Here is a 22,731-nt window from a genome sequence, read left to right as displayed (position 1 = left end):
TGAAGACAAATGAGAAAAGAATTAGAGAGAAGATGGATGAGTATGGGAGTGGTTGTGTTGGAAGAAGGGTTCTTTTTCTACATAGGATCCATTTGTTCACTTTTATAATGGTGGATGAACAATGTAGCAAATGTTGTACGTAGATGATCCTTTTTCGGGTTTAAACTAGTACTTTTAAAAGCGTTAATTTAATCTTTAGAATTCATGAATTATAAAGAAAAGTGGGTGGACTTAACTTTACGTAGTTTCTTTTTAGTTGCCACATATTGAATAGAAAACGATTACTTTGATTTTTGACGGTCTAAAATGCTAAATAATGACAAGTCCAGGGACCCCAACGAAAAGATTAGAGACCCGTTTATATAATAAGCTGAAAATTAAACACTCAAAGCTCCACTGTGCACAGTCTCTGTCTTCACGAATCATCATCTGCAATCCACCCAACCTTCTCCTCTAATTAGGTAATCTGCAAAAAGGTGAGGTTGCAAAATTATTTCGAAATTGCTCGAATATTATATTTTAAATTGAAATTTGTTGATTCTTGATCTTCAGCTCTTTGTTTCTATTGTGTGCAAGTTTCAAATCACCGCTTATTTTTCGGCTTTTTATAGGTGGAATTTTTTGTTTTCTGATTTCGAGTTCTTAATTTGCTTGCATTTTAAATACAATATGCTTGGTTATTTGATCGTTCAGTTTTTGCTCTTAATTTTCTCCGCTGCTGTTGAAATTGGGAATTTTCTTATTCGGCATTGTACTGGAAGTTTAAGATGTGTGTGATTGACTGTTATCCTTTTTGGAAGATTTAATAAGTTTAAGCTCTTAGCATCTCATGATATTTAGTCAAATATTTTGCTAATTCTGCATGATTGATTCGAATGTGTATTATGGTGATGGCAATACATTGCTTAAATTTGTTTGACCAGAAGATCATATAGGACTGTCTCTTCGAGTAATCTTTTCTTTAGAAATAAAGTTATTGTTCAGGCTATACGTCAACTTATGGAGAAACTTTCGTGTACAGGAGGTGATTGACTGAATGAGTTAGTTGAAAGCTGTGTAAACAATGCCTTGGTTATCATTCTATTACTCGTTTAATCGTTTTATTATAGAAATCATACAGTTGAGGCAGGTATGATAGCCAACTTCCTGGAGTTGGGCTGGTTTAACATGAAGCATCACCGAGCTGTGAAGTAGGAGTATCTATATTTTCTCAATCATTTTTTGCCAGGAATATGTTGACTGAGACACATAATTGCATGTAAAACGCCACTGACGATATTTTTCCATAGGCTGAGCTCATGCAATTTTATTATGAATGAGTTGTTTCTGGAAACAACACCATGGTCAATATATTATGTATTCTGGCATAAGCACATTATCTTTCACGAGATATTAATTGCTTTATGCATTAGGAAGCTATATCTATCTCACTGTAGAACTACTGAAATGCTTATACCTCCCCTTAAGTCTATATGTGAAATGGTTGCTACGTTGTAGTTAGTGGTTAATGCTATTGAGAATGTTCTAACCCATTAGTTAACTCTTTTTAGGGACACTCATTTGTCTCAGAAATGAGCCCAACTGATTATACTGCAGAAGTTACAAGTTTGTCATCTAAAGCGACTGAGAAGGATGTCTTTGATTTTTTTTCTTTCTGTGGTGCAATTGACCATGTTGAAATTGTCAGGTAATCTCATATAGTACCAATCACTATTATGATTCTCTACATCAACCTTGGAATTAAATCTTTCATACAGACTTATCAAATATCTTTAGTTCCTCTGTCTGTGTGCATGTAGTTGTGTGTCTAAACATCCTGGAGTTACATCCTTTCTATGTGTGTGATGACGTTCAGGATTGGTAGTTTGAAAAAATATACGATCGTACTATTGTTACAAAGCTAATTAACCAATCTAAAAGGAAAAAGTGTATTTGCTGATGAGGGAGCAGTTTTGTCTTGGAGTATCAATTTCTTGAGATTATCAGTATTATGTTTTACCATCAAAACAACTAATGGAGTTTTCACACAAATTATTACACTCAGCCAACTATATTCTCTACCTGGGCACCAAATGCAATTGCCAATTATCTTTGCACAGTAATTATTAGAGTAGAAAAACCTTTTCTCTATATTTAGATTTTACCCCCTTGCCAGAAGTTATCAGCTACTAATGATTAAATTTTGGACAAGTATATCTTGTGCTATTATTTATGCATATATAGCCCCTAAATCTCTTGGGATTTGCTTTCTGTGGTTGACAAAAAAACAGAGCTGGTGAGCATGCATCCACGGCCTATGTGACGTTCAAGAACCCCCATGCTTTGGAAACTGCTGTCCTGCTCAGTGTAAGCTGATTTTTAGATTTTTCATTTTGTGCTAGGATGGTTAAACTGTAAACCAGTCTAACGTCAACGAACCAAACCTCGATATTTTGTTCAATCCTATGCACAACTTATCAATAGATTTGTCTTCTTTAACGATGTGTTATTGAATTTATTACAATTGTCACATATTTTAATATTTTTTGCGGTCAATGTTGATGCTCGTGCAGCTACATAATTATGTGTTTTCATGCGAGTTCCTCATTCATGTAATTGGATTCTTTTATAGGGAGCTACTATTGTTGATCAACCTGTTTGCATAACCCGATGGGGACATTACGAAGATGACTATGATATGTGGAACCGTTCTACATGGAAAATTGAAGAAGAAAGCAGTTCAAGTGTAATTTCCCCTACACCCAGTTGATACTATCAGTTGATCTTGGCTTCTTGTGTCTAATCTCGTTGAATTTGTCTGAGAGACAGGACTCTCGAGCCCCCCGAGCTGTTCCATCTGCTGGGGAAGCCGTATCTCTAGCTCAAAACGTGGTGAAAACAATGGCGGCTAAAGGATACGTGCTGGGAAAAGATGCGTTTAGCAAGGCAAAAGCCTTGGACGAATCCCATCAGGTATCAGCAACAGCAGTAGCCAAGGTTGCTGAGCTGAGTGAAAGAATGGGGCTAACTGATAAGATATTTGCTGGGGTTGAAGCAGCGAAATCCGTGGACCAAACATACCATATCACAGATACTACAAGAACGGCCATATCTGCAACCGGAAGGACTGCAGCTTCTGCTGCAAATGCTGTCATTAACAGTAGTTACTTTTCCCGAGGAGCTCTTTGGGTATCGGGCGCTCTGAGCAGAGCTTCTCAGGCCGCAGCCAACATGGGTGCTCATGGTGTCAACAAATAGGAGCCTGTTGTTCGTATGTCTCGTTTGTTATCTATATGTATCGTCGAGTATTATGGAACTCCTGTGACATCATATATTACATCTAAGTTAAAATGCAAAAATAGGAACTTTTTGTTACAACTGATATACATCTCCACACACATGCACCTGAAAATGCAGAAATAATGTTGGGGGCATATTTTTTTTCCCTAAATACGGGATTTTACCACAAAATCTTCAAGGCGTTTAGTGGAAGAAATTTATTTGTAGTGAAAGCTCAAACTTTCCCTGTGTCCGGCTATCTATCGGTGAGTTCACGTCTCCCTTGGAGAAAAAGCCACCTCTATATGCAAAGTAGTATAGTTATTACCTCTATTTAATACTCCCTCCGTCTCACTTAAAATGACCACATTCTTGAGTGACACTGGATTTTAGAGTAGAAAGAAAAAGATAGTTGAATATTTTAATGAAAAGAGAGGGTAGAGAAGGTTATTTCTAAAATTGGGAAGTGATCATCTTAATTGAGACAAACACAAAGGGAAATGTGATATCTTGAATGAGACGGAAGGATTAAGCAGTAGGAGTACTAATACTAGTCAATTTCGCAACTTTGCTTTCAAAAGAAACATTACTACTATGGAGGAGTACATTTTATTGCATCGTTACGCCATCCTAGGCCACGTGGCTGTTACACGGGTTCGTGTCACGGTCACCCGTTGTGAAGGCTTACTCTAATTAATTTACAGTTTTACGCAATAAATGGGACGAAAGCAATTACTAACATAATGCACAGTACAATTTATAGACTCACGCGTTAAAAATTCACAAAGAATTGTGCTATAATTTATACATTAAAATTCCCAAAGAATTCTGTTATAATAATGTAATCAACCTTATAAGGTCAGTTGGGTAGACCCAGACCCAGACCCAGACCCAGACCCGCTCCGGATCAGAAACCTCAAACTGCTCCATCTTCAGCAAGCTTTTGCGAAACAGAGCAACATATCTCAACTCCCACAAACCACAATCGCACGCAAAATTTAACATACTTGATCCACAACGCGCTTATATTCCCCCCAAATCTTACAAAGTCATACTGTACACAGCATTTCCGGAACCCTCAAATTCAATCGGATCATTCTCACATTTATGTGATTCAAACACAATTTCACAAAATAATGGATTCGGCTTCGATCAGAGTTCCGTACAGAAATTTGAAGCAGGAAGTCGAACTAGTAGGTGCCGACGAGTGGGAGCATCGGCAGATCCATAATTCATCTTCGCCGCCGGGAGCATCCGATGCCGGAGATTCGCGGCAGGATACTGATCACCATATTCCGCCGCCGAATACTTGCAGCTTATTGACGCTGATCCTCAGCTGTACGGTCGCCGCAGGTGTACAGTTTGGTTGGGCACTTCAGCTTTCTCTCCTCACTCCTTATGTTCAGGTAATTGCATATTTACTTTAATTTTTATTATTCTCGAATATATACTTAATGATTTATCGACTGAGTAGATGCATCATGATATGATAAATCCTGAAATATTTTTAGAATTAGTGAAGAGAATGTTGAGCTTAGGCGTTATTGAACTGCTCACTCTGGCGATATAAGATGTATATATGTCCTCCAAACTTCGATTATTTGTATGTTGGAATTTTTTTTACGCTTATTAGATGAGATCGTTATTCTGCTGTGGTGATTCGACATATGTAGAGAAAGAGATACAACTTCAGACCTTCTCCCTGTCCTGCTGTACCCTTAGTGTGCATTTGAAAAAGTAGGTACTACTTTGCAATAGTGTTGTTTAATGTTTTATACTTGTTCAAGATTAAGTGATGGTGATTTACTTGTGCTAATTCTAATCATAACTACGGAGCATAATGATACATGGGATGTGCTGTTACCATAGCTTATTCTGGACTGAAACTTTGAGTAACCTGTTTCAACCTCAATTCAAGGTTTTGTTGATAAAGGTGGCAAGAGCTAAGCGTAAATGACTTGATACAATCAAGGATTTTAGATGATTTACTTACTGATGCAAATTTACCAGCCACAAAAGCACAATAGCACTTCACAAACTGAAGAAAGTCCTTGTATGTTGTTTATGTGCTTATCTTCTTTGCTGCATAACCCTCATTTTTCTTGCATTTTACTTCAAAAATATATTGAAGTGATTGTATATTTTATTTCTGTAATCATCTTCCCACCAGTGACAATATGTTTTATGTGTTCTCTTTCTTTTCCATATTCACCTTTTTCATGTCTACTGAGATTTATTTCTCATAGTGATCATAATTAGTGAAGGACTATGGTTGATCTTTTAATCATCTCTTCCTTAAAAGGATTAAGATTGAAAAAAAGGTCTTCTTAAGTAAATTGCTTACTTGAGATTTCTCATGCGTGCTAGACTATAGAGTTGAAGGTGGTTTATAGACATTATAACCTTCTTGATTTTCCATTCTGTTTCCTTGCAGACGCTTGGCATAGGGCATGAATTTTCTTCCTTTATATGGCTCTGTGGTCCCATAACAGGCCTCGTGGTATGTGATAACTACATCCTTTTCCAAATAGTTCCACCTTTATTTCGATAAATCTGACGCAGACAAGAAGCTTTATTGCAAGTTTTCCATTGATCTTATTGAGTTGAACTAACACATGCACTATTTCAACTTGTCTGCATACATCTGACTAGTTGAGTGCTGTAGCTTGTTTCCATCAATAATTTTGATAAATAGTGTAGTGTAATGATATCATGTGCTATATTTAATCTTCTGTTAGAAAATTGAGCTGCAGTTTTCTTGGACAGGTTCAACCATGTGTTGGAATATGGAGCGACAAATGCACTTCCAAGTATGGCAGACGGAGACCATTTATTTTAGTTGGGTCACTGATGATCTCTGTTGCTGTAAGTATCTTGTGAATCCCATTATTACGTTGAGGCTATTTATCATACTGCTAACTACCTTGCCTAATGTTAGGTCGTAATAATCGGGTATTCCGCAGACATTGGTTACATATTGGGGGATACAAAGGAGCATTGCAGGTTTTTGAGTTCTCATACTAGCTTTCTATTTTCTCTTTATCTCATGTCCAAAGAAAATGAGAATAAACTGCTCATGAAAAATGCAGCACGTTTGAAGGTACTCGTACCAGGGCAGCTTTCATCTTTGTGATTGGATTTTGGATGCTAGACCTTGCAAACAACACTGTGCAGGTGATGGTTTGAATATATTGGATAGGAGGGGTTTCCTACTACCCTTTTTTAGCCAATAAACCCCAAAATAATTGTTTTTATTGTATGCAGGGTCCTGCTCGAGCTCTCCTAGCTGATTTATCAGGTAATTGTCTCTCTGTGCTCGGATGCTATTAATAGAAAAAGGAGGTTTGTTTTTAATTTTACCAAATGTTAATTGGATAAATTGGGCCTATAATAAGTTTGACAACATATCACCCCAGTTAACACTTGACGTAATATGTTTGAGGGTGGTTACAGATTACATCTTTCGGTGCTATGCACTATATGGTAATTATCTCATAGTATGCACTGTAACTTCAAATTCGTTGATCATTTTCTCGACTACGAATATCAGCATTTGAAGAATTAGTTACTACAACAGTACAACTGCAAACTTCCTTCTTTTTTATCTTCTTTTGTTCCCATTAAATTATTATTCTTCTCACTGCCACTTTATTGGATATAGCTTCTTCTTTTCTGGTCCTCCTTGGTAGTGTGCACCATGTTTGGATCAACTTCGAGTCCCAAGTATAAAGAACCTTAATAATCTCATTGAATAGTGAAGCACATGAAGCTACCAATTCGCAACAACAGGCCAATATGAAACATTCTTTGACTACATTTCATTTTCTTATGAATTCTCACCCCACAAGGTCCACCGATGTAGATCTGTTCTGAAGAAAGACATGTTCTCTCTGCTTATCTAACCTTGATATATCTTCTTCCTTTTGCAGGTCCAGATCAGAGAAATTCGGCAAATGCCATATTTTGCTCCTGGATGGCTGTTGGAAACATTCTAGGGTTCTCTGCTGGTTCTAGCGGAAACTGGCACAGGTGATGTTTCATAAAAGTGTTTGTTATGCTTTTTGATGCTATTTATTAGCCAGGATTTGCCTTACAATTATGAGATGGTACACTCAGAGCTGATCTATATTGCAAATATGCTTCCATCACTCAAGCCCTTAATTTATGAACTGGTCTTTTACTGATTGCATATAATCTTGTGTTTGTGAGCAGATGGTTTCCATTCTTGACAAGCAGAGCTTGTTGTGAACCTTGTGGGAATCTCAAAGCAGCATTTTTGGTTGCAGTGGTGAGTAGTTAAGGGATTAGGAGTACAGTATTTCCTTGCGATGTTGTGAATTGAATTGAATTGAATTGTGATGACCCCTGAAAATTTTTCATTTCTTTCGACTTGTCCTTTGAATCATTGGCTATTTGATCAATATCTGACATTTAGTTGAGAAATAAATGAGAACTTTTTGCGCATTTCTCATTTTGGAAATCCCTCTATCAGTTTATGAATTGAAATTTAAATTCTTTGATTTACATCACATTTGAAATTACAGCATGATATAACTTTACATTATGCTTTTCTTCTTATTTTTTTGTTATATACAAGACCATGCGTCGGTACTATTCAGTCTGATTTTTGGTTAGAATTATTCTTTGTATGAGCTTTGTTACTTTACCCACTTTATGTGAAGTGACTGAATGAATTCTAACATGCCTATGCGCCGTAAATGCAGTTATTTTTTCTTACGCTTTTTGCATATCTAAAGTTGAACTTTCTGCAGGTCTTCCTTTCTCTTTGTACGCTTGTGACCCTCTTCTTTGCAAAAGAAGTACCACTGACGCATACACAGCACCGTTTATCAGATTCTGCTCCTCTCTTGGATGATCATCAAATAAATGGATCTGACCTTTCGAAATCAAAAATTGATTCAGCATCCAGTCACCATACATTAGAAAATAAGTCTGAGAGTCATTACACAGCGGGCGATGCTGGAGAACAGAAGGATCAAAATAGCATCGAGGATACTTTTAGTGACAGTCCTGGGGCAGTTTTGGTGAATCTACTCACCAGCTTACGTCATTTGCCTCCAGCAATGCACTCAGTGCTGGTTGTCATGGCTTTGACTTGGGTATGCGTTCTTTCCAGTGCTTTAAAGTTGCCTTGTTTAATGTCAATTCTAATTTTCACCATGTTCCTGTTCCGATAGTTGTCTTGGTTTCCCTTTTTTCTCTTTGACACTGATTGGATGGGGAGAGAAGTTTTCCACGGTGATCCAAAAGGAGAGCCTAATGAAGTTCAAGCTTATAATCAAGGTGTCAGAGAAGGTGCATTTGGTTTGCTATTGAATTCTGTAAGAACTCAAATCAAGCATCAGTATACCATTTTTAGGCCTTTGTATAGATCCTAGCAGCAAGAATTGTATACTTAATATCTGGCCAGTTCATGCATATTGTGTTGGGGTCTGTATTTAGTTGTTTTCTCTTTTCTTTTGCATGCACAGGTTGTTCTGGGTATCTGCTCTTTCTTTATCGATCCAATGTGTCAGTGGCTTGGAGCTAGACTAGTCTGGGCTGGTAGCAACATTATTGTGTTTGTGTGCATGGCTGGCACTGCACTTATTAGCTTGGTATCTCTGAGACAATATTCTGATGGGGTTCAGCATGTTATTGGTGCCAATGAAACTACTAAGGTTGCATCTTTGGTGATTTTTGCAATTCTTGGTATTCCTCTTGCTGTAAGTATTCAGATGCTATACTTAGCCACAACTTTTAATCGTTTTTTTGCTAGAGAAGATAGAATGGATTCTAAATTGCTCATCTCCATTTCAAAAGGCATGATAGCACCACCAGTTTCCTATTGATGTTTTTAACTTTTGTTTTAGATCACTTATAGTGTACCCTTTTCTGTCACTGCGGAATTGACTGCTGATTCAGGAGGTGGACAAGGTATTTACACCATTTACATTTCTTATCTCTGATAATTGAGGAACTGCTTGTTTGATTTCAATTGCTGTACCTTTTGTTCCAGGACTGGCGATTGGAGTTCTAAATCTTGCAATTGTGATACCTCAGGTAGTTACAGCATACTTGTCCATAACTCCCTTGCCTAACTTGAATGCCAATCACAGCCCGACCATTTTGATAACCTAATTGTGCTGCAATTAAATTATCTCCAGTGACTGCCTGTTTTCTTCACCAAATATGGTCAAGCTTGATGAGCTTCTTTTTGTTTTTAGATGATCATATCCCTTGGTGCCGGTCCATGGGATGCTTTATTTGGTGGTGGTAACATACCAGCATTCGTCTTAGCATCAGTCAGCGCCCTGGCAGCTGGTGTTATCGCAGTTCGCAAGCTTCCAAATCTTTCTAGTAACTTTAAATCTACTGGTTTCCATTTTGGTTGATCAATTTTCCCAGACGATTCAATTCAACTCGCCAATAGTTCCACGCTAGGACAGGGAACTTGTACACGATCACACACACACACACCGTGAGGCCAAGAATGCACATATTATTTCTGAGAGAGAGATGAGATTCCACACATTCATTCAATTTTTCCCCTAGCAAGGGGATTATACAGTAAGTATAGTATACTATAGGTCTATTTCCGGATGTAGTAAAAAGCGTAGATGGGATATAGATAACGTGCTACTGTAGTTCTTATATGTGAAATCTGTCAACATAATCATTGGGGATATAATAACAGTTGCAAATGAAATTCATAGTATCTGGTAACACAACTTAGTGACAAGTCCTTTCAGAATCCTCCCTTTTCATGTATGAAAATTGTAACACATAACGAACTGAAACTGTGATTGATACCTACAGATGCCTACTAAGTTCTCTTCTGGGGAATAATACAGAGAGACACTCTTGATATCCATCGTTGTAATTGCTGCTTGAACAGGAAACTGGATAACAGTTTCTGGTCGAATCATCGTCGTATTCAGGTAAACCATGAATAGACACAATTTCCACATTAGACAGTTTACTATTTCAGGCTGCTGCATTATTGAGCATCTTTCTGTTTTTTACTGAATGCATATTTATACCTCTGTTTCTGTACCTTGAGAATCTCTCGTCTCCTTCACATTCCCCAGTTGAGGCAGATATCTGTCAATTCTTGGTTTTCTTGCTTGCACTCAATGTTCATCACCATTTTTCTTTTCTTTTTCTTTTTACTATTTTTTGCGTGTGGATATAATTGACTCTTAACCATTGATCAATAGATCCTGTCTGCAGTAATTCGATCGAGAAAATAAACACAGATTGGATTGGATTGGATCTTTTGAAATTTTTTAATTTTTTTTTTGATTTTGTTTTTTCCCCCTAAAAATAGTGTTTAATGTGGGCCAATCCATTTTTTGGTGTCAGAGATTCAGAAACAAACGCACGTCGATCATCAGTCGGCAAGCTGTCACTCATCGCCCCACAAAGAATTAAACATCAAGATATGATTTCTAACTATAAGATTAATCAGAACTGGGTTAACTACATTTATCAACATGCTTCAAATTGTCCTACCACAACCAACAAGTATAATAGTGTATGTGATTATTATCATAGTACTAGTATTTTAGAGGATGTTAGTAGTTGACTAATCATTTTCAATTAAAAAGGAGAAAAGAAAACAGTGATTTCAAGAAAAGAAGGGCACATGGGCTTTGATAATTCTTATATCAGAATTCACAAGAGCGATTCAGGCATGTGGATTTTAAGATCCTATCCCTATTGGCGTAATTAAATATGTAATCTTCTTTGATTTTATGCTCAACCAATATTCCACATAAATATAAAATACTAATAGTATGTTGATATATTGCTGAGAATGACTGAAAATTATGATAATGAAGAATAAAAGTCAGACACTTATATTAACAGTGAATGGTAGTATTAAAAGTCAGACGCTTATTTTGAATATTCTAATTTTGAAAACTATTTTATCTCTAATGAGTTGATATCCATTATCTATTAACAATTCTTTAAAAACTTTCTCTATCTATTTTTCTAACTTTACCAGTTATGCATTAAAACTCGTGTCAACTCAAGTATTCATATATATTTTTCAGGGACGTCGGGAGTATTACTTTGGTACTAATATTTAGGTAACTTGTATTAATAAGATTTAAACCGGAGACGAATCAATAATATACATGGAGATGGAGATGAAGTGATAGGAGAAGAGGTGGGACCCAATGGGAAGCCCCATGGTGCTTCCAACTAATATAGACATGTGATACAGCCATTCGACTTTGTCTTTGCCTTCTTCGTAGCAAAAGTGGGTCCATTTTAGCGAATATTTTTTAATTCAATTACAAAAATATTTCATCAATTTATAAGGTTTTATTGTAGTTTCACACACATACACTATGTTTATTTGTAAAATGAACAACTATTCAATTAATGCAGTAATATTCTCGAGTCCACTTTATGTGTTGTACTACATGTCCGGTTATTAAATTTTTGGATATTGTTAATTTGAATTATGATAACATTCTTTGTATCATACAAGTCATTTTATAATTTCCGTCATAATTATTTTATAGTTTTATATATGTTGCCTGGAGAGTTCCCAATAATAAAAAACGGATGATACTTCTATTTTAGGAAATTATAACAAATCTTTTCGAAGTATCCTGAAAAATAGGAATTTTAATGTTATTGTTTAATCATGGAAGGAATTCCAGCCAGGATTTCTCATTTCTTAAAAAGGGACAGTTAAGTATTTATAATCCAAACTCCAAAACACATTTCTTGTCCGATTGTCTAGGGTGGAGATAAAAGAGTCCAATTCAAATTCTGTCACTGTATTTTTTTTTTCAATTTGTTTGAAACAATGAAACAAACTTTTTTGACTAAAGATTTGAATTCGTAATGTTGGAGTTTGATAACCATTTTTATTTACTTGCGCGATATTTGGACTTGCCTAAAATATATCCACATTAATACATTATTATAAATATAATCAACACCATAAAGAGTTGAAGACGACATGTTTGATTAGTATGTGATTTTGATTGCCCAACCGATATTCGATTTACTAAAAACAAAAGAGTGAATTTTTGAACGATGGTATTATAAATATTGATTTCGTGAAAAATAACCAAGGCATGCATGCATACTATATATATCCAAGATTTAGACGCACTCTATCATCATGCAATATGTATATATATATAGAGAGAGAGGGCAAGTAAATTAGGACATGCAAATTAAGATGCAATAAAGTAATACACATATGATTGTCTACCAAGTTCCAATCATATGTTATGTAAAAAAAATTTAATAGACATGAAAAGTAGATACAGTTGATAAATGAATAGAGTGGAAAAAAAAGTGTGTGTGTGATTGATGGAGAGGGAGGGAGACGTGGCACTAATTAAAAAAAAGATTGAAAGGGGAAGGCAACAACAGGTTTGTAGGGCAACGAAAGGGATCATATTGAACACGACATGCATGGTCTAAATGCTATCCATATCAATTTAAAAAATTATAAAAAAATTGATGAAATGAAATGAAATAGATGTATATTTGGAGCATAGTATAGATATAAAATGAGGGGTGATTTTGATTTGGAAAATTGGAATGGTGATTGTTTTGTGTTGCAGAGAAGAGATAAAGGGATGGGAGAGAAGGCGCACGATATATGTTGGTAGGTTAGGTAGCAAACTCTGCCCCCTTCCCATCTCTCTCATCCATTTTTCTATTTCTTCATTTTCATTTCAATTCCAATTTACCCTACTCCCTATACACAAATATTTTTAATACTCCTAGATATAAAATCTCAAAATATAAGGAGCTAGTAGTAACTTTTTCTGTTTTTACTATCTTAATTAGTCTTCCTTCATAATTTCATGCCCATCTCTTTTCAACAGTTTGAATAATTAAAGATTTTATTAAAAACGAATTAGGAGTATTTAAATAAATGGCTTGGAAGCCTTTAGAAAAAGGTGGAGTATTTCCTTAACCCAATCTAAAACAGTAGTCTTTCATAAAAAGTTGCTGGAATACTATTTATGGATTTGTCCATGTATATATATATGTGAGTAGTTTTGTGCTTTACTTCACTTGTTTTACTCTCATGATCTTCAGAAACGATTTGAACTATTGATGCAATTAAAAATCATGATACAAATAGAAAGATTAAACGATTAAATATTGAATATTACTGAAAGTTTGAGGGAATAATTATCTCACTAGATAAATTATTGAAAACTTAAGGAATAATTATAATAAAATAAAGAAACTTTCAGTCATTTTCTATTTTAGACGCAATTAAAACCCTAATTATAATCTCTGGTAGAGTTTTAGCATTACTGGTGGCACTCACATGCGGACGTCCGCTTGGTTCCCCCTAATTACTCATGATAATACAACACAATTATGCGGGATAATTGCACAATTCATACAAAGTGTTTTAACTTAGTTTCATATTGATACAAAATGTTTGTAGTTTACATAAATCATACAAAACGTTTCATCCGCGTTTTCAATTTAATACATTATGCCATATATGTTTGAACGTCGTTAACTCTTTACATGAAACAATGATGAAATTTATTGTACTAATATAAAACAATGACAAATTAAGTTTTTGTACTAATATGAAACAATGATGAAACATTTTGTATTCCACCTAGACAAAAAGTTAAAATAACATAAATATACTAAAATGAAACATAATTGAAACCTTTTGTAAACTTCTACTACTAGACTTTTTTTTACTAAGAAACAAAAATAAAACAATTTGCATGAGTTTGTATATTTACCCGCAATTATGCACACAATTAACTTGCGCGGACAGCATTAAATATAATAAATTAACTCATCCATATATCCAGGATCTGGAATGATATGGAGCCATATGCATATTTCAATTTCAATTTCTCTGTCCTTTTCTTTTTCTTTTTTTCTTTGAAGTCACCCACTTCTACTTTTATATCCCAATGAGTGAAAAGAATCAAACCTACGCAAAAAAGTCTGTCTGCAACTTCGATGACAACTGTCAATCTAGAAAAATATGCATTCCACTTCACCCCCATACTATATCAAACTTATTATTTGAACTACATATAAATATATTACCATACGTAAATTAATCTTTAACTTGTAGCAAAAGTAAAATATTCAATAAAATACACAATTGAAAAGGAGTCATCCCTAACTACACACACAAACAATTCTACCTTTTTCTTGATAAGGTATATAAGCTATAGCAATGAATGCATCTCACCACATAATTTTTCTTTTTCTTTTTATTTTTCTTTTCCAGCCAGCTCCATTGCCAAATATATAGACCAAAACACATTATATTTTTAGCCCTCTTTTCACACACACATCTCTTTCTCCAAAAGAAAAAAAAATGATATCACACACACTGAATGTGCTGCTGCAACAGTAGTATTATAGTTTTCTGATGACTTGCAGTACTGAAATGGCCTTCTTCCACCCCAATTTCATGCTGCAAACTCCCCATCAAGATCATGATCACACACATCCCTCTACATCTCTACCTCCCTTGATCCCTTCCTCCACCCCCCAAGATCAATATCATGGTAACTTCTTCTATCCCTATTCATCATTGCTATCATTATTTTCTGGTGTTTTTTTCAAGAAAAATCACAAAAGTAAAAAAAGACGACAACTTTTTGACCATATCGATGAATCTTGAAAAACCCATTTCCACTTTTGGAAAACAAGGCCACAAAAACATATCTTTAATCACCTTTTTTTTCAATAAAAATTAAGGGCTTAATTTGGGAAGGTGCAGGTGTGGCTTCATTGCTCGGGAAGAGATCAAACGGGCCTTTCTCGGGCCTCGACGCGTGCGAAGAGATGAACCATCACGGCGAGGATGAATTATCCGACGACGGATCGCAGGTTGGGGAGAAGAAGAGGAGACTCAATTTGGAGCAAGTGAAAACTCTTGAGAAGAATTTCGAGCTGGGGAACAAGCTTGAGCCCGAGAGGAAAATGCAGCTGGCCCGGGCCCTCGGGCTTCAGCCCAGACAGATTGCCATATGGTTTCAGAATAGAAGGGCCCGTTGGAAAACAAAGCAATTGGAGAAAGATTATGATCTTCTCAAGAGACAGTTTGATGCTGTCAAGGCAGAAAATGATGCCCTTCAAGCCCACAACCATAAACTTCTTGCTGAGGTAAATTTGTTTAAATTATTATTTCTCTTATTTAATTATTGTATCAAATTATGCATGCTTTATTGTTCATGTTTAATTAAATTTCCCCATTGATCATAAGCCCTTAAATCTGGATTTTAGTTGTTGTAAATTGTTAGGTTATGGTCTATGTAGTTTGTCACTAATCTGAAATAATTAAAACTGAAATTTAGTTTATTTTTAAAAAATAAGTTATTGTCTTGTTTAGTAGTAGTATGCTGTTTGCAATGATTTCTGAGCCCATCTTTCTAATTATGTTAAACTGATTACAATTATCACATCAACAAAGCATTATTTTTAGCATAGTAATTAAATTGAAATAATTTATGCAGATAATGGCGCTGAAAACAAGGGAGACAACTGATTTATCCATAAATCTGAACAAAGAAACAGAAGGGTCGTGCAGTAATAGAAGCGAAAACAGCTCGGAAATAAAGCTCGACATCTCTAGAGCTCCGGCCATCGACAGCCCCATGGCGACGAGGCCCGTGGCGTTGCCAATGGGCAGGCCCAATGGCGTGGCGCAGCTCTTCCACAAGCCCGAAATTCAGGGCCCGAAATTGGACCAACAAAGTGTCAAGGAAGAGAGCCTTTGCAACATGTTTTGTGGGATGGATGATCAAGCAGGGTTTTGGCCTTGGCTAGACCAACAAAATTTCAATTAAAATTTCGAATTTGAATTTAATATTTTCATCAAGTATGATGAACTATATTAAAATTTCTTGTTTTGATACGTTTAGGTTAATTTGGTGTACAAAGTAGTAGTGATGTGTTTTCGATGAGGCCAAAATGTTGATGGAGGTAATTTTAATGAAGGAATGTGGTTTTTTTCTCTTTGTAAAACATTACTCTATACACTATATACTGATAGATTTTTTCACACAAAATTAGTCCACAGTGTTGATACATTGATTTTTGTTGAAGCAAACATCCAAAATAACAATAATACATTGTATTTCGTAGCAGCATTGATCATGCTGTTGCTATCACTATAATCGCAATCCATCATTATTGAGAAAATAGATCAAATGAAGTTGAAATTTTTGGAAATTGTATGTTGAGAGAGAGAGAGAGAATGAAGCACACATTTCAAGGGGAGGGATGGGGAAGATGCCAAATAGATGTAAGATTAGTAGAAGAAAACAAGAAGAGGTGATTGTATTTGTGGTGAAGGGGCGAGTTGGTTCTTGGTTGTGGTGACAAGTGACAAGTAAGTGGGGCATGGAATCTTATAAAAATACTAGTAATATGTAACCACCACTTTTTTTCCAATTTGGCTTTGAGTTTTTTCTACTCTTTCTCTTCTTTTCATTTTGCCTTTGTTTTAGCAAGCATTCATGTGATCTTTACTATCACCCACACCACCACCCAATAAACACTTTCTTTAAAATTTCATGTTGTTCATATAGTAGACACTAGACACCATATTCACACTTCAAATGAAATACTATAATAATAATATAGGATTAATATAGAAAGAGTTTTTTTTTTTTTTTATTATTTGGGAATGGAGAGTGGTGGTGTTTTAATATTAAGTAATAGGTAGGATTAAGGATTTAAGATGTTATAAGGTTTGAATCCTTGTTTTATTTAGACAGTTTTTATGTTATGTGAGCATAACTGCATCACATAAACACATAGCTCATTAAATGTGATTTAATTTCATTTTTATGTCAAGAAACTACATACTAATTATAAGTAATATTTTCTAATTGCATGGTGTCATGCATTATTTATGTTGTATTTATATCAGGAAACCTATTTTTACCTTATGCATTACTCCTACTACATTATATGAATTTAAGTGGACAGCAAATAATGAGTAATGTATAGATGGAAAAGGAGAATCAATCTGGGATCATGTGCACAAGCTAATACAAAATTAATGTTATGACAGTTTCAGAGATCGATAAGATGCCATCCCATGAAGTATAATATAAATAATTTATTCATATAAATATACAACGAATCAGTATTGTTTACTTAAACAGACCTCTTTTAAGTGGCCACATGCATTCTGATCCCATGCCAGAAATAAATAGGTAAACTTTATCTGCATCATCGGTTTTGCAGAAAAATCTTCACAAAATTTACCCTAGATTCGTACAGTCAATAAAGAATTAAAGGTGAAAACATTAATAAAGAAAAAAAGTAGATTTACGTGTTTGGTAAAAATATATCCCAAAAAACTGCTCATACATGTTGTGGCAACAATTTAGCTATTAAAGAAAGAAATTTACAATGATAAATTGCGACAAGATTTATTATTTTAATAAGCCAACTTGAGGTAAGGCATGTGGTCAGCATAATTTATAAAAGGTCAACGAATCTCAATAATTATAAAATGAATCATCTACTCACTGAATTTCCATGTACTGCACTGTTGGAAAATATTCTGGGATTTATTATCACATTGTCACCCTCTTAAAAAAATTACAATACCATATAAGTTTAAATAGGAGCATGTATCAAGAATCAAGATGTTAAGGATCGCATTGGGCCAATGAATGCAGTCTCCACTTATCAATAAAAATATGCGTAGCAAGGAAAGCCCAACTATCAATAAAATATGTGTGACAAGGAAAACCCAACTATCAAGGAAAGCTCAGTTCAAGCCCAAATATCTGTGCTAGGCTGCAGTTCGGTGGAATTAATGTTAAGAGACTAATAAAAAAATTATTTTGGGAAGACTGTCGAATCAATTCCACAATCTTTGAAAATAGCTAATTATATTATATATAATTTTGATAATTTTTCCAATTATTTCAGTGAGAGATAATTATATTATGTGGAGTATAATTTTTGAGATTTTAGGTGGTTTTGTTTTGTGTGTTAAGTGGAGAGAAAAATATGGAGTAGTATTTATATTAATGTGAGAGAATTTTTTCTAAAAATAAAAAAGCAACATTTTTGTGGGACAAACTAAAATGGAAGTGAGACATATTTTATGGGATGGAGGGAGTATAATTTAGATAATTTTTCCAATTATATCATTGATTTGGATTTAAGGAATTTGTGTATGGCGTGAAAACCAAAATTGACAAAGTTTATGTAGATTTACATGTCAGTGGCAAAAGTCACGAAGTTAAGTAGTGAATATATTTCAGCTTCCACAACAGACTCAATTTTGGTGAATTCCGAATTACTAGGATAATTTAAAAAGTATGGAGAATAAAATTATGATATAATCATGTATTTTTTAAAGTTGTAAAATTGACCATATGTTTTTTCAATTAGGCATTTAATGTTTTGAGTTGTTGATAGAAATAAGAAAAAAAAAATGAAAAAAAAGAGAAGCCGAAAATGAGGCACGTGAGCAAGTGAGAGCCACTGAAAAATGAGACATCCGCAAAACGCATCTTCAACTCTCCCCATATATGATATATCCAATATCCACAAGGGATAACAAGACAAGGCCATGGCCGCCGCCTTCGCCTCCGCCTCCGCCTCCGCCTCCTCCGTTCCCCTCTCAACCACCATCAATAATACATCCCCCAAACCACACATCTCCTTAACAGCATTCCGTCGCCCCCTCACGAAGCTCCACGTGTCCTCTGAAGCGACTGCGGCGGCAACCCCCCAAAAGAAGGAAGAGAGCATATTCTTCGATGGCGGGGCCCACTACGGCGACCTGGTGGCCAACCTGGTCCTGGGGTTCACTCTGGTGTGGCTGCCGCTGAGCCTGGCCGCCGTGTTCCGGGCCTTCTTCCTCCGCTACAGGTTCACCGACGTCAGGGTCACCGTCATTTCCGGGCTGACCGGCCAGGACAGGAGCGACTTCTCCTACGAGGTTGTCAAGGATGTGCAGGTCGTCCCCAGGTTTATTGGGGAGTGGGGTGACGTCATCATCACCTTGAAAGATGGTACCAAGCTTGATCTCAGGAGTGTCCCCAAGTTTAGGGAGATTGCCAAATACTGCTTGTCTATGGCTGATTCTCATAATCAAACTGCCTAAACCCTTTTCACCTTTTTTTTTTATTCTTCAATCTACATTTTGTTATCTATTGTGTGCTACATTTGTTATATATAAATTGATTTTATGCTCATGCCCAAGATCATATTTGCTGATTAATTAGGTTCTATCCTTAGTGTAGTAGTGCACTACTAACACTTCATGTCTAAGGTTTATAAGTTTAATTCAACATCAAGAATATGATTATGATTAGATATGAATCTATGATAATAGTGGTCAAACTTGATACAAAGCTCTATAGCAACCAATCTACCCAAAACTAACAGTATAGTACACGAGTCAATAAACCAGTAATCTAGGTGGACACTTTTATATACTAATCTAATCTAGGTGTTTAATATTTGGATTAAAAATGATCAATTGATTGAAACACAGAAGTGCCACTAACCGTTTTCAATGCAAAATACTAGTACTAAGGATTAATTATATTTTCTATCCTTTCTCAAACTTATCATAATCTTTGCAAAATATGAATTTTAAATCTAATCAAAATATGAATTTTAAATCTGATCTTTCAAACTTTATCAAATCTGTTACCCAATTCAGTTTCAGCAACACATTAATGACAGGAGGTTTATGTAAAATGAGGTAGGAAAATTTTCTTCTTTGAGAATTGACACATGTTAGATATAGACATAAGTTTTCAGCATTGTAAGTCACCAATATGATATTGGAAATTGAATTATTTAGTCAAAGTTAAAAAATATAATTATGCAATGGAATCCCACTAATTCACATAAGACTACATGCATTAGGATTCTCATCGCTAAAAAGCTGTGGGGCATGGCTTGGTCCGTAGGCATAGGGGCTGTAGTTGAACTGACCCGACTCGTATACTATCGGGTACGTATACGGGTACGGATATTGGTTCAAAACTTGGACCTGCATTTTGTTGTTCCCCCCGCCATCTCCACCTCCGCTCTTTCCCTTATTCGTTTTCTCGCCCCCGGGATTCTCCTTCTTCACGGCCTCCTTCTTGGCCGGCACGAGTTGCACATCCCTCTTCAAATTCTTCTTCAGTGCCTCGGCTAACGCCTTCATGTCTACTACTCCCGTGACCGTCACAATCTCCTTCTGCTTGTCGATCTTCATGTCTTTGTAACCTGTTAAACTCCAATGCACACATCACCAACAGTAAATGAGAGTATAAATTTAAAGGCCGCGTCACAGTGGAAGTCAACTCACAAACATTATCAATTCGATTTTTTATTTAAGAGATAGTTGGAAGTCTCACCTTTGGTCTTCACTATGATTTTTTGGATTTTCTGGATGCAGCCCTCGCAGTGTAAGTGCACCTTCAACTGCGCCGTTGTTACAGAAGGCTGCCAATTGTCGGAAAAACCACAAATTTGATCAAATTCTGGTTCATACCGAAACTTTTAAATATGGTCAATTATACCATAACTTTTTCTAGTCGGACTTTGATCAACAACTAACGTACCTCTTTGTCCTTGGACTTCTTCTCATCGGATTTATTGGCGGTGTTTTTTTCTTGTGGCGGATCCTTCTTCTTCTCGGCATTATCTTCCTTCTTCTTCTCCACATTCTTGGCTTTGGCTTTGTCTTTGTCTTTGTCGTCCCCTTTTTTGGTCGGCATAACCACTTCAACCTTCTTGAGAGTCTTCTTCTCCACCCTTTCCCGGAGCTTAGCCGGATCCATCTTCCCTACGACAGTGATCTGTCCGTTGCCGATATCAGCCGTCTCCACACCTATTCACACAACAACTTATTCAATAAAACAAAAAAATTAGTATTAGTAAGACAAGAAAATTCAGTTACACATTGACCTTCGAAAGTGTGAATGCACTTCAAAATCTTGGAAGTGCAGCCTTGGCAATGCAGGTCGATCTTGAGCACGACGGTGGCGTTTCCTCCGCTCTCTTTCTTCTTGCTCTCGCTTCCATCCTCCTCCTTATGCTGCTCGCCATTGCTCTTTTTGTTCTTCTTCAAAAACAAATATTCAAATTAATAAAAAAAATCAATCGCGAAAACGAAGAATATGTTGATTATTTTGGTTACCTCACTCATTTTCAATGATTCAATCTGTTTTTAGTCTCTCTCTGTGCTTTTTAAGATCAAAAAAGGGTAATTGAATTAAGAATCTAGGAATTTAGTAACCGATTCTGAGACTTGTGTATGATGATGAAAATTGAAAGGGGTTTTATATGGTGCACAATAAAACGTACTAACAAGTTATTGAATTAGTACATAATTATAGACTATAGTATTTATACTACATCCTTCCTTAAAAAAAAATAGACTAATTTGACCATTTTTATCGTGTACCAAAATTAGTCCAATTCTAAATATGGAAAATTTTAAATAAATATTAACCCATCATTTTAAATGTGGATACATAATCCTACTTTCACAATTTTTTTTTTCTCTCTTTTACTTTACCAATTGCACATTAAATGCACATTAAAATCCGTATCATTTTTAATTTATCTATTTTTTAAGACAGAAATAGCATTAATTATTACTAAAGGTGAAGGTGTTTAATAAACCAATGACTTTGGTATCCTTCTATCGATTCTAGCATTTATTTTCAAACTCTGAAACCCCATTTCTAAATGTCATTAATTTGGTAGCTCTCATTTTCAGCTTGTCCCTACTAATTCGTAACGTTTGTTTCTAAATTTAAGTTATGTAATCCCCCAGTCAACTGTCCTCTATCTCATTTAATTTACAACAAAATATCTAATAAATCACTAATTATATTTTGACTCATTTTTAAATGGTCACCATACTTGTTAATGTTGCATCAAAAGTATTCCTTGACATGTAGAAACCTAAATGCAACATAAAATGGAATATGATGATGTCGAAAAACATCTTGACCAGTTGTAAGTTTCAACTTGTATTTAAAGTGCTAATTTCAACAGCATTAATGGTTGCATACTACGACCTTAATTACAGTCTAACTAACATGTCCATAATATTAATGGTTACTATCATGCATAGTGAGAGAGAACGTTAGAGAACTAAAACAAAAGAGTCAAGAATTACAGTTTAAATATTAGAATAAGTGGGAAAAAGAACCCATGAAGTTTTGATTAATTTTTGGTCTATCTCGCAACTTTTAAATATGTCCAATTATATTATAACTTTGACATTTTTCTCAATGTCCCATAGTCTATGATTTGGGAAAATTATGTATGCTTTTGGCAAACGAAAAATATCACATGAACAAAACATTCGGCTATTTAATCGACGTCATTTAATATATTTAGTCAATTATTACTTTAATTTTTACATTTGTACACACTAAGTCGATAAATTAGAAACTTAGCATAACAATTTTTTTTTGTAATGGGACGATTGAGAAAATTGTC

At 35.3% G+C, this 22,731-nt stretch overlaps 5 protein-coding genes across 7 annotated transcripts; 4 read left to right on the top strand and 1 right to left on the bottom strand.

Moving 5' to 3' along the window:
• Window positions 1–335: 335 nt before the first annotated feature.
• LOC125203745 (RNA-binding (RRM/RBD/RNP motifs) family protein) lies at window positions 336–3,357 on the top strand. 2 transcript variants are annotated; one of them, XM_048102175.2, is made up of 5 exons: window positions 336–476; window positions 1,551–1,687; window positions 2,271–2,346; window positions 2,612–2,725; window positions 2,809–3,357. In XM_048102175.2, the coding sequence occupies exons 2-5, from the start codon at window positions 1,572–1,574 to the stop codon at window positions 3,235–3,237; spliced, it is 735 nt and encodes a 244-aa protein (XP_047958132.1). In that variant the 5' UTR covers window positions 336–476; window positions 1,551–1,571; the 3' UTR covers window positions 3,238–3,357. The 2 variants fall into 2 exon arrangements, with proteins under 2 accessions (XP_047958132.1, XP_047958133.1); XM_048102176.2 differs by having other exon boundaries at window positions 358–461.
• Window positions 3,358–4,125: 768 nt separating this feature from the next.
• On the top strand, window positions 4,126–9,976 carry SUT2 (sucrose transporter 2). Its single transcript, XM_089061238.1, has 14 exons — window positions 4,126–4,664; window positions 5,693–5,758; window positions 6,025–6,123; window positions 6,197–6,261; window positions 6,348–6,432; window positions 6,523–6,556; window positions 7,188–7,287; window positions 7,471–7,546; window positions 8,031–8,378; window positions 8,457–8,600; window positions 8,751–8,984; window positions 9,132–9,195; window positions 9,278–9,321; window positions 9,486–9,976. The coding sequence occupies exons 1-14, from the start codon at window positions 4,395–4,397 to the stop codon at window positions 9,651–9,653; spliced, it is 1,797 nt and encodes a 598-aa protein (XP_088917364.1). The 5' UTR covers window positions 4,126–4,394; the 3' UTR covers window positions 9,654–9,976.
• A 4,574-nt stretch (window positions 9,977–14,550) lies between these two features.
• LOC125204080 (homeobox-leucine zipper protein ATHB-13-like) lies at window positions 14,551–16,266 on the top strand. Of its 2 annotated transcripts, none has more exons than XM_048102626.2 (3): window positions 14,551–14,804; window positions 15,014–15,405; window positions 15,756–16,266. In XM_048102626.2, exons 1-3 carry the CDS (start codon window positions 14,666–14,668, stop codon window positions 16,086–16,088), a joined length of 864 nt encoding a protein of 287 aa, XP_047958583.1. In that variant the 5' UTR covers window positions 14,551–14,665; the 3' UTR covers window positions 16,089–16,266. The 2 variants fall into 2 exon arrangements, with proteins under 2 accessions (XP_047958583.1, XP_047958584.1); XM_048102627.2 differs by having other exon boundaries at window positions 14,556–14,804; window positions 15,020–15,405.
• A 2,532-nt stretch (window positions 16,267–18,798) lies between these two features.
• On the top strand, window positions 18,799–19,469 carry LOC125204909 (NAD(P)-linked oxidoreductase superfamily protein). The gene has a single exon (XM_048103682.2). The coding sequence runs from the start codon at window positions 18,842–18,844 to the stop codon at window positions 19,376–19,378; it is 537 nt and encodes a 178-aa protein (XP_047959639.2). The 5' UTR covers window positions 18,799–18,841; the 3' UTR covers window positions 19,379–19,469.
• Window positions 19,470–20,074: 605 nt separating this feature from the next.
• On the bottom strand, window positions 20,075–21,541 carry LOC125203566 (heavy metal-associated isoprenylated plant protein 3-like). The gene is made up of 5 exons (XM_048101947.2): window positions 21,416–21,541; window positions 21,184–21,340; window positions 20,838–21,106; window positions 20,631–20,718; window positions 20,075–20,499 (listed from the first exon to the last, which is right to left on the bottom strand). The coding sequence occupies exons 1-5, from the start codon at window positions 21,422–21,424 to the stop codon at window positions 20,129–20,131; spliced, it is 894 nt and encodes a 297-aa protein (XP_047957904.1). The 5' UTR covers window positions 21,425–21,541; the 3' UTR covers window positions 20,075–20,128.
• Between the last annotated feature and the right edge of the window lie 1,190 nt (window positions 21,542–22,731).

This window comes from Salvia hispanica, chromosome 6 (assembly GCF_029641045.1).
Source record: "Salvia hispanica isolate PSC_SH4W2 chromosome 6, Shi_PSC_v1, whole genome shotgun sequence".
In the NCBI taxonomy this organism is placed as follows: Eukaryota; Viridiplantae; Streptophyta; class Magnoliopsida; order Lamiales; family Lamiaceae; genus Salvia; species Salvia hispanica.
The sequence above is the reverse complement of the archived record's forward strand: the minus strand, read 5'-3'. Positions and strand labels throughout refer to the sequence as shown.

What these genes read in the sequence shown, in the direction of transcription:
- LOC125203745 (XM_048102175.2), top strand. Translation starts at nt 1,572, where the DNA reads ATGAGCCCAACTGATTATACTGCAGAAGTTACAAGTTTGTCATCTAAA. An exon ending in GACCATGTTGAAATTGTCAG is followed by an intron (nt 1,688 to 2,270) that starts GTAATCTCATAT and finishes ACAAAAAAACAG; the next exon opens with AGCTGGTGAGCATGCATCCA. An exon ending in AAGAAGAAAGCAGTTCAAGT is followed by an intron (nt 2,726 to 2,808) that starts GTAATTTCCCCT and finishes TCTGAGAGACAG; the next exon opens with GACTCTCGAGCCCCCCGAGC.
- SUT2 (XM_089061238.1), top strand. Translation starts at nt 4,395, where the DNA reads ATGGATTCGGCTTCGATCAGAGTTCCGTACAGAAATTTGAAGCAGGAA. An exon ending in TCCTCACTCCTTATGTTCAG is followed by an intron (nt 4,665 to 5,692) that starts GTAATTGCATAT and finishes GTTTCCTTGCAG; the next exon opens with ACGCTTGGCATAGGGCATGA. An exon ending in TTGCAATTGTGATACCTCAG is followed by an intron (nt 9,322 to 9,485) that starts GTAGTTACAGCA and finishes TTTTGTTTTTAG; the next exon opens with ATGATCATATCCCTTGGTGC.
- LOC125204080 (XM_048102626.2), top strand. Translation starts at nt 14,666, where the DNA reads ATGACTTGCAGTACTGAAATGGCCTTCTTCCACCCCAATTTCATGCTG. An exon ending in CCCCCAAGATCAATATCATG is followed by an intron (nt 14,805 to 15,013) that starts GTAACTTCTTCT and finishes TAATTTGGGAAG; the next exon opens with GTGCAGGTGTGGCTTCATTG. An exon ending in ACCATAAACTTCTTGCTGAG is followed by an intron (nt 15,406 to 15,755) that starts GTAAATTTGTTT and finishes TAATTTATGCAG; the next exon opens with ATAATGGCGCTGAAAACAAG.
- LOC125204909 (XM_048103682.2), top strand. Translation starts at nt 18,842, where the DNA reads ATGGCCGCCGCCTTCGCCTCCGCCTCCGCCTCCGCCTCCTCCGTTCCC.
- LOC125203566 (XM_048101947.2), bottom strand. An exon ending in AGAAGTCCAAGGACAAAGAG is followed by an intron (nt 20,719 to 20,837) that starts GTACGTTAGTTG and finishes GACAATTGGCAG; the next exon opens with CCTTCTGTAACAACGGCGCA. An exon ending in AATCATAGTGAAGACCAAAG is followed by an intron (nt 20,500 to 20,630) that starts GTGAGACTTCCA and finishes GGAGTTTAACAG; the next exon opens with GTTACAAAGACATGAAGATC.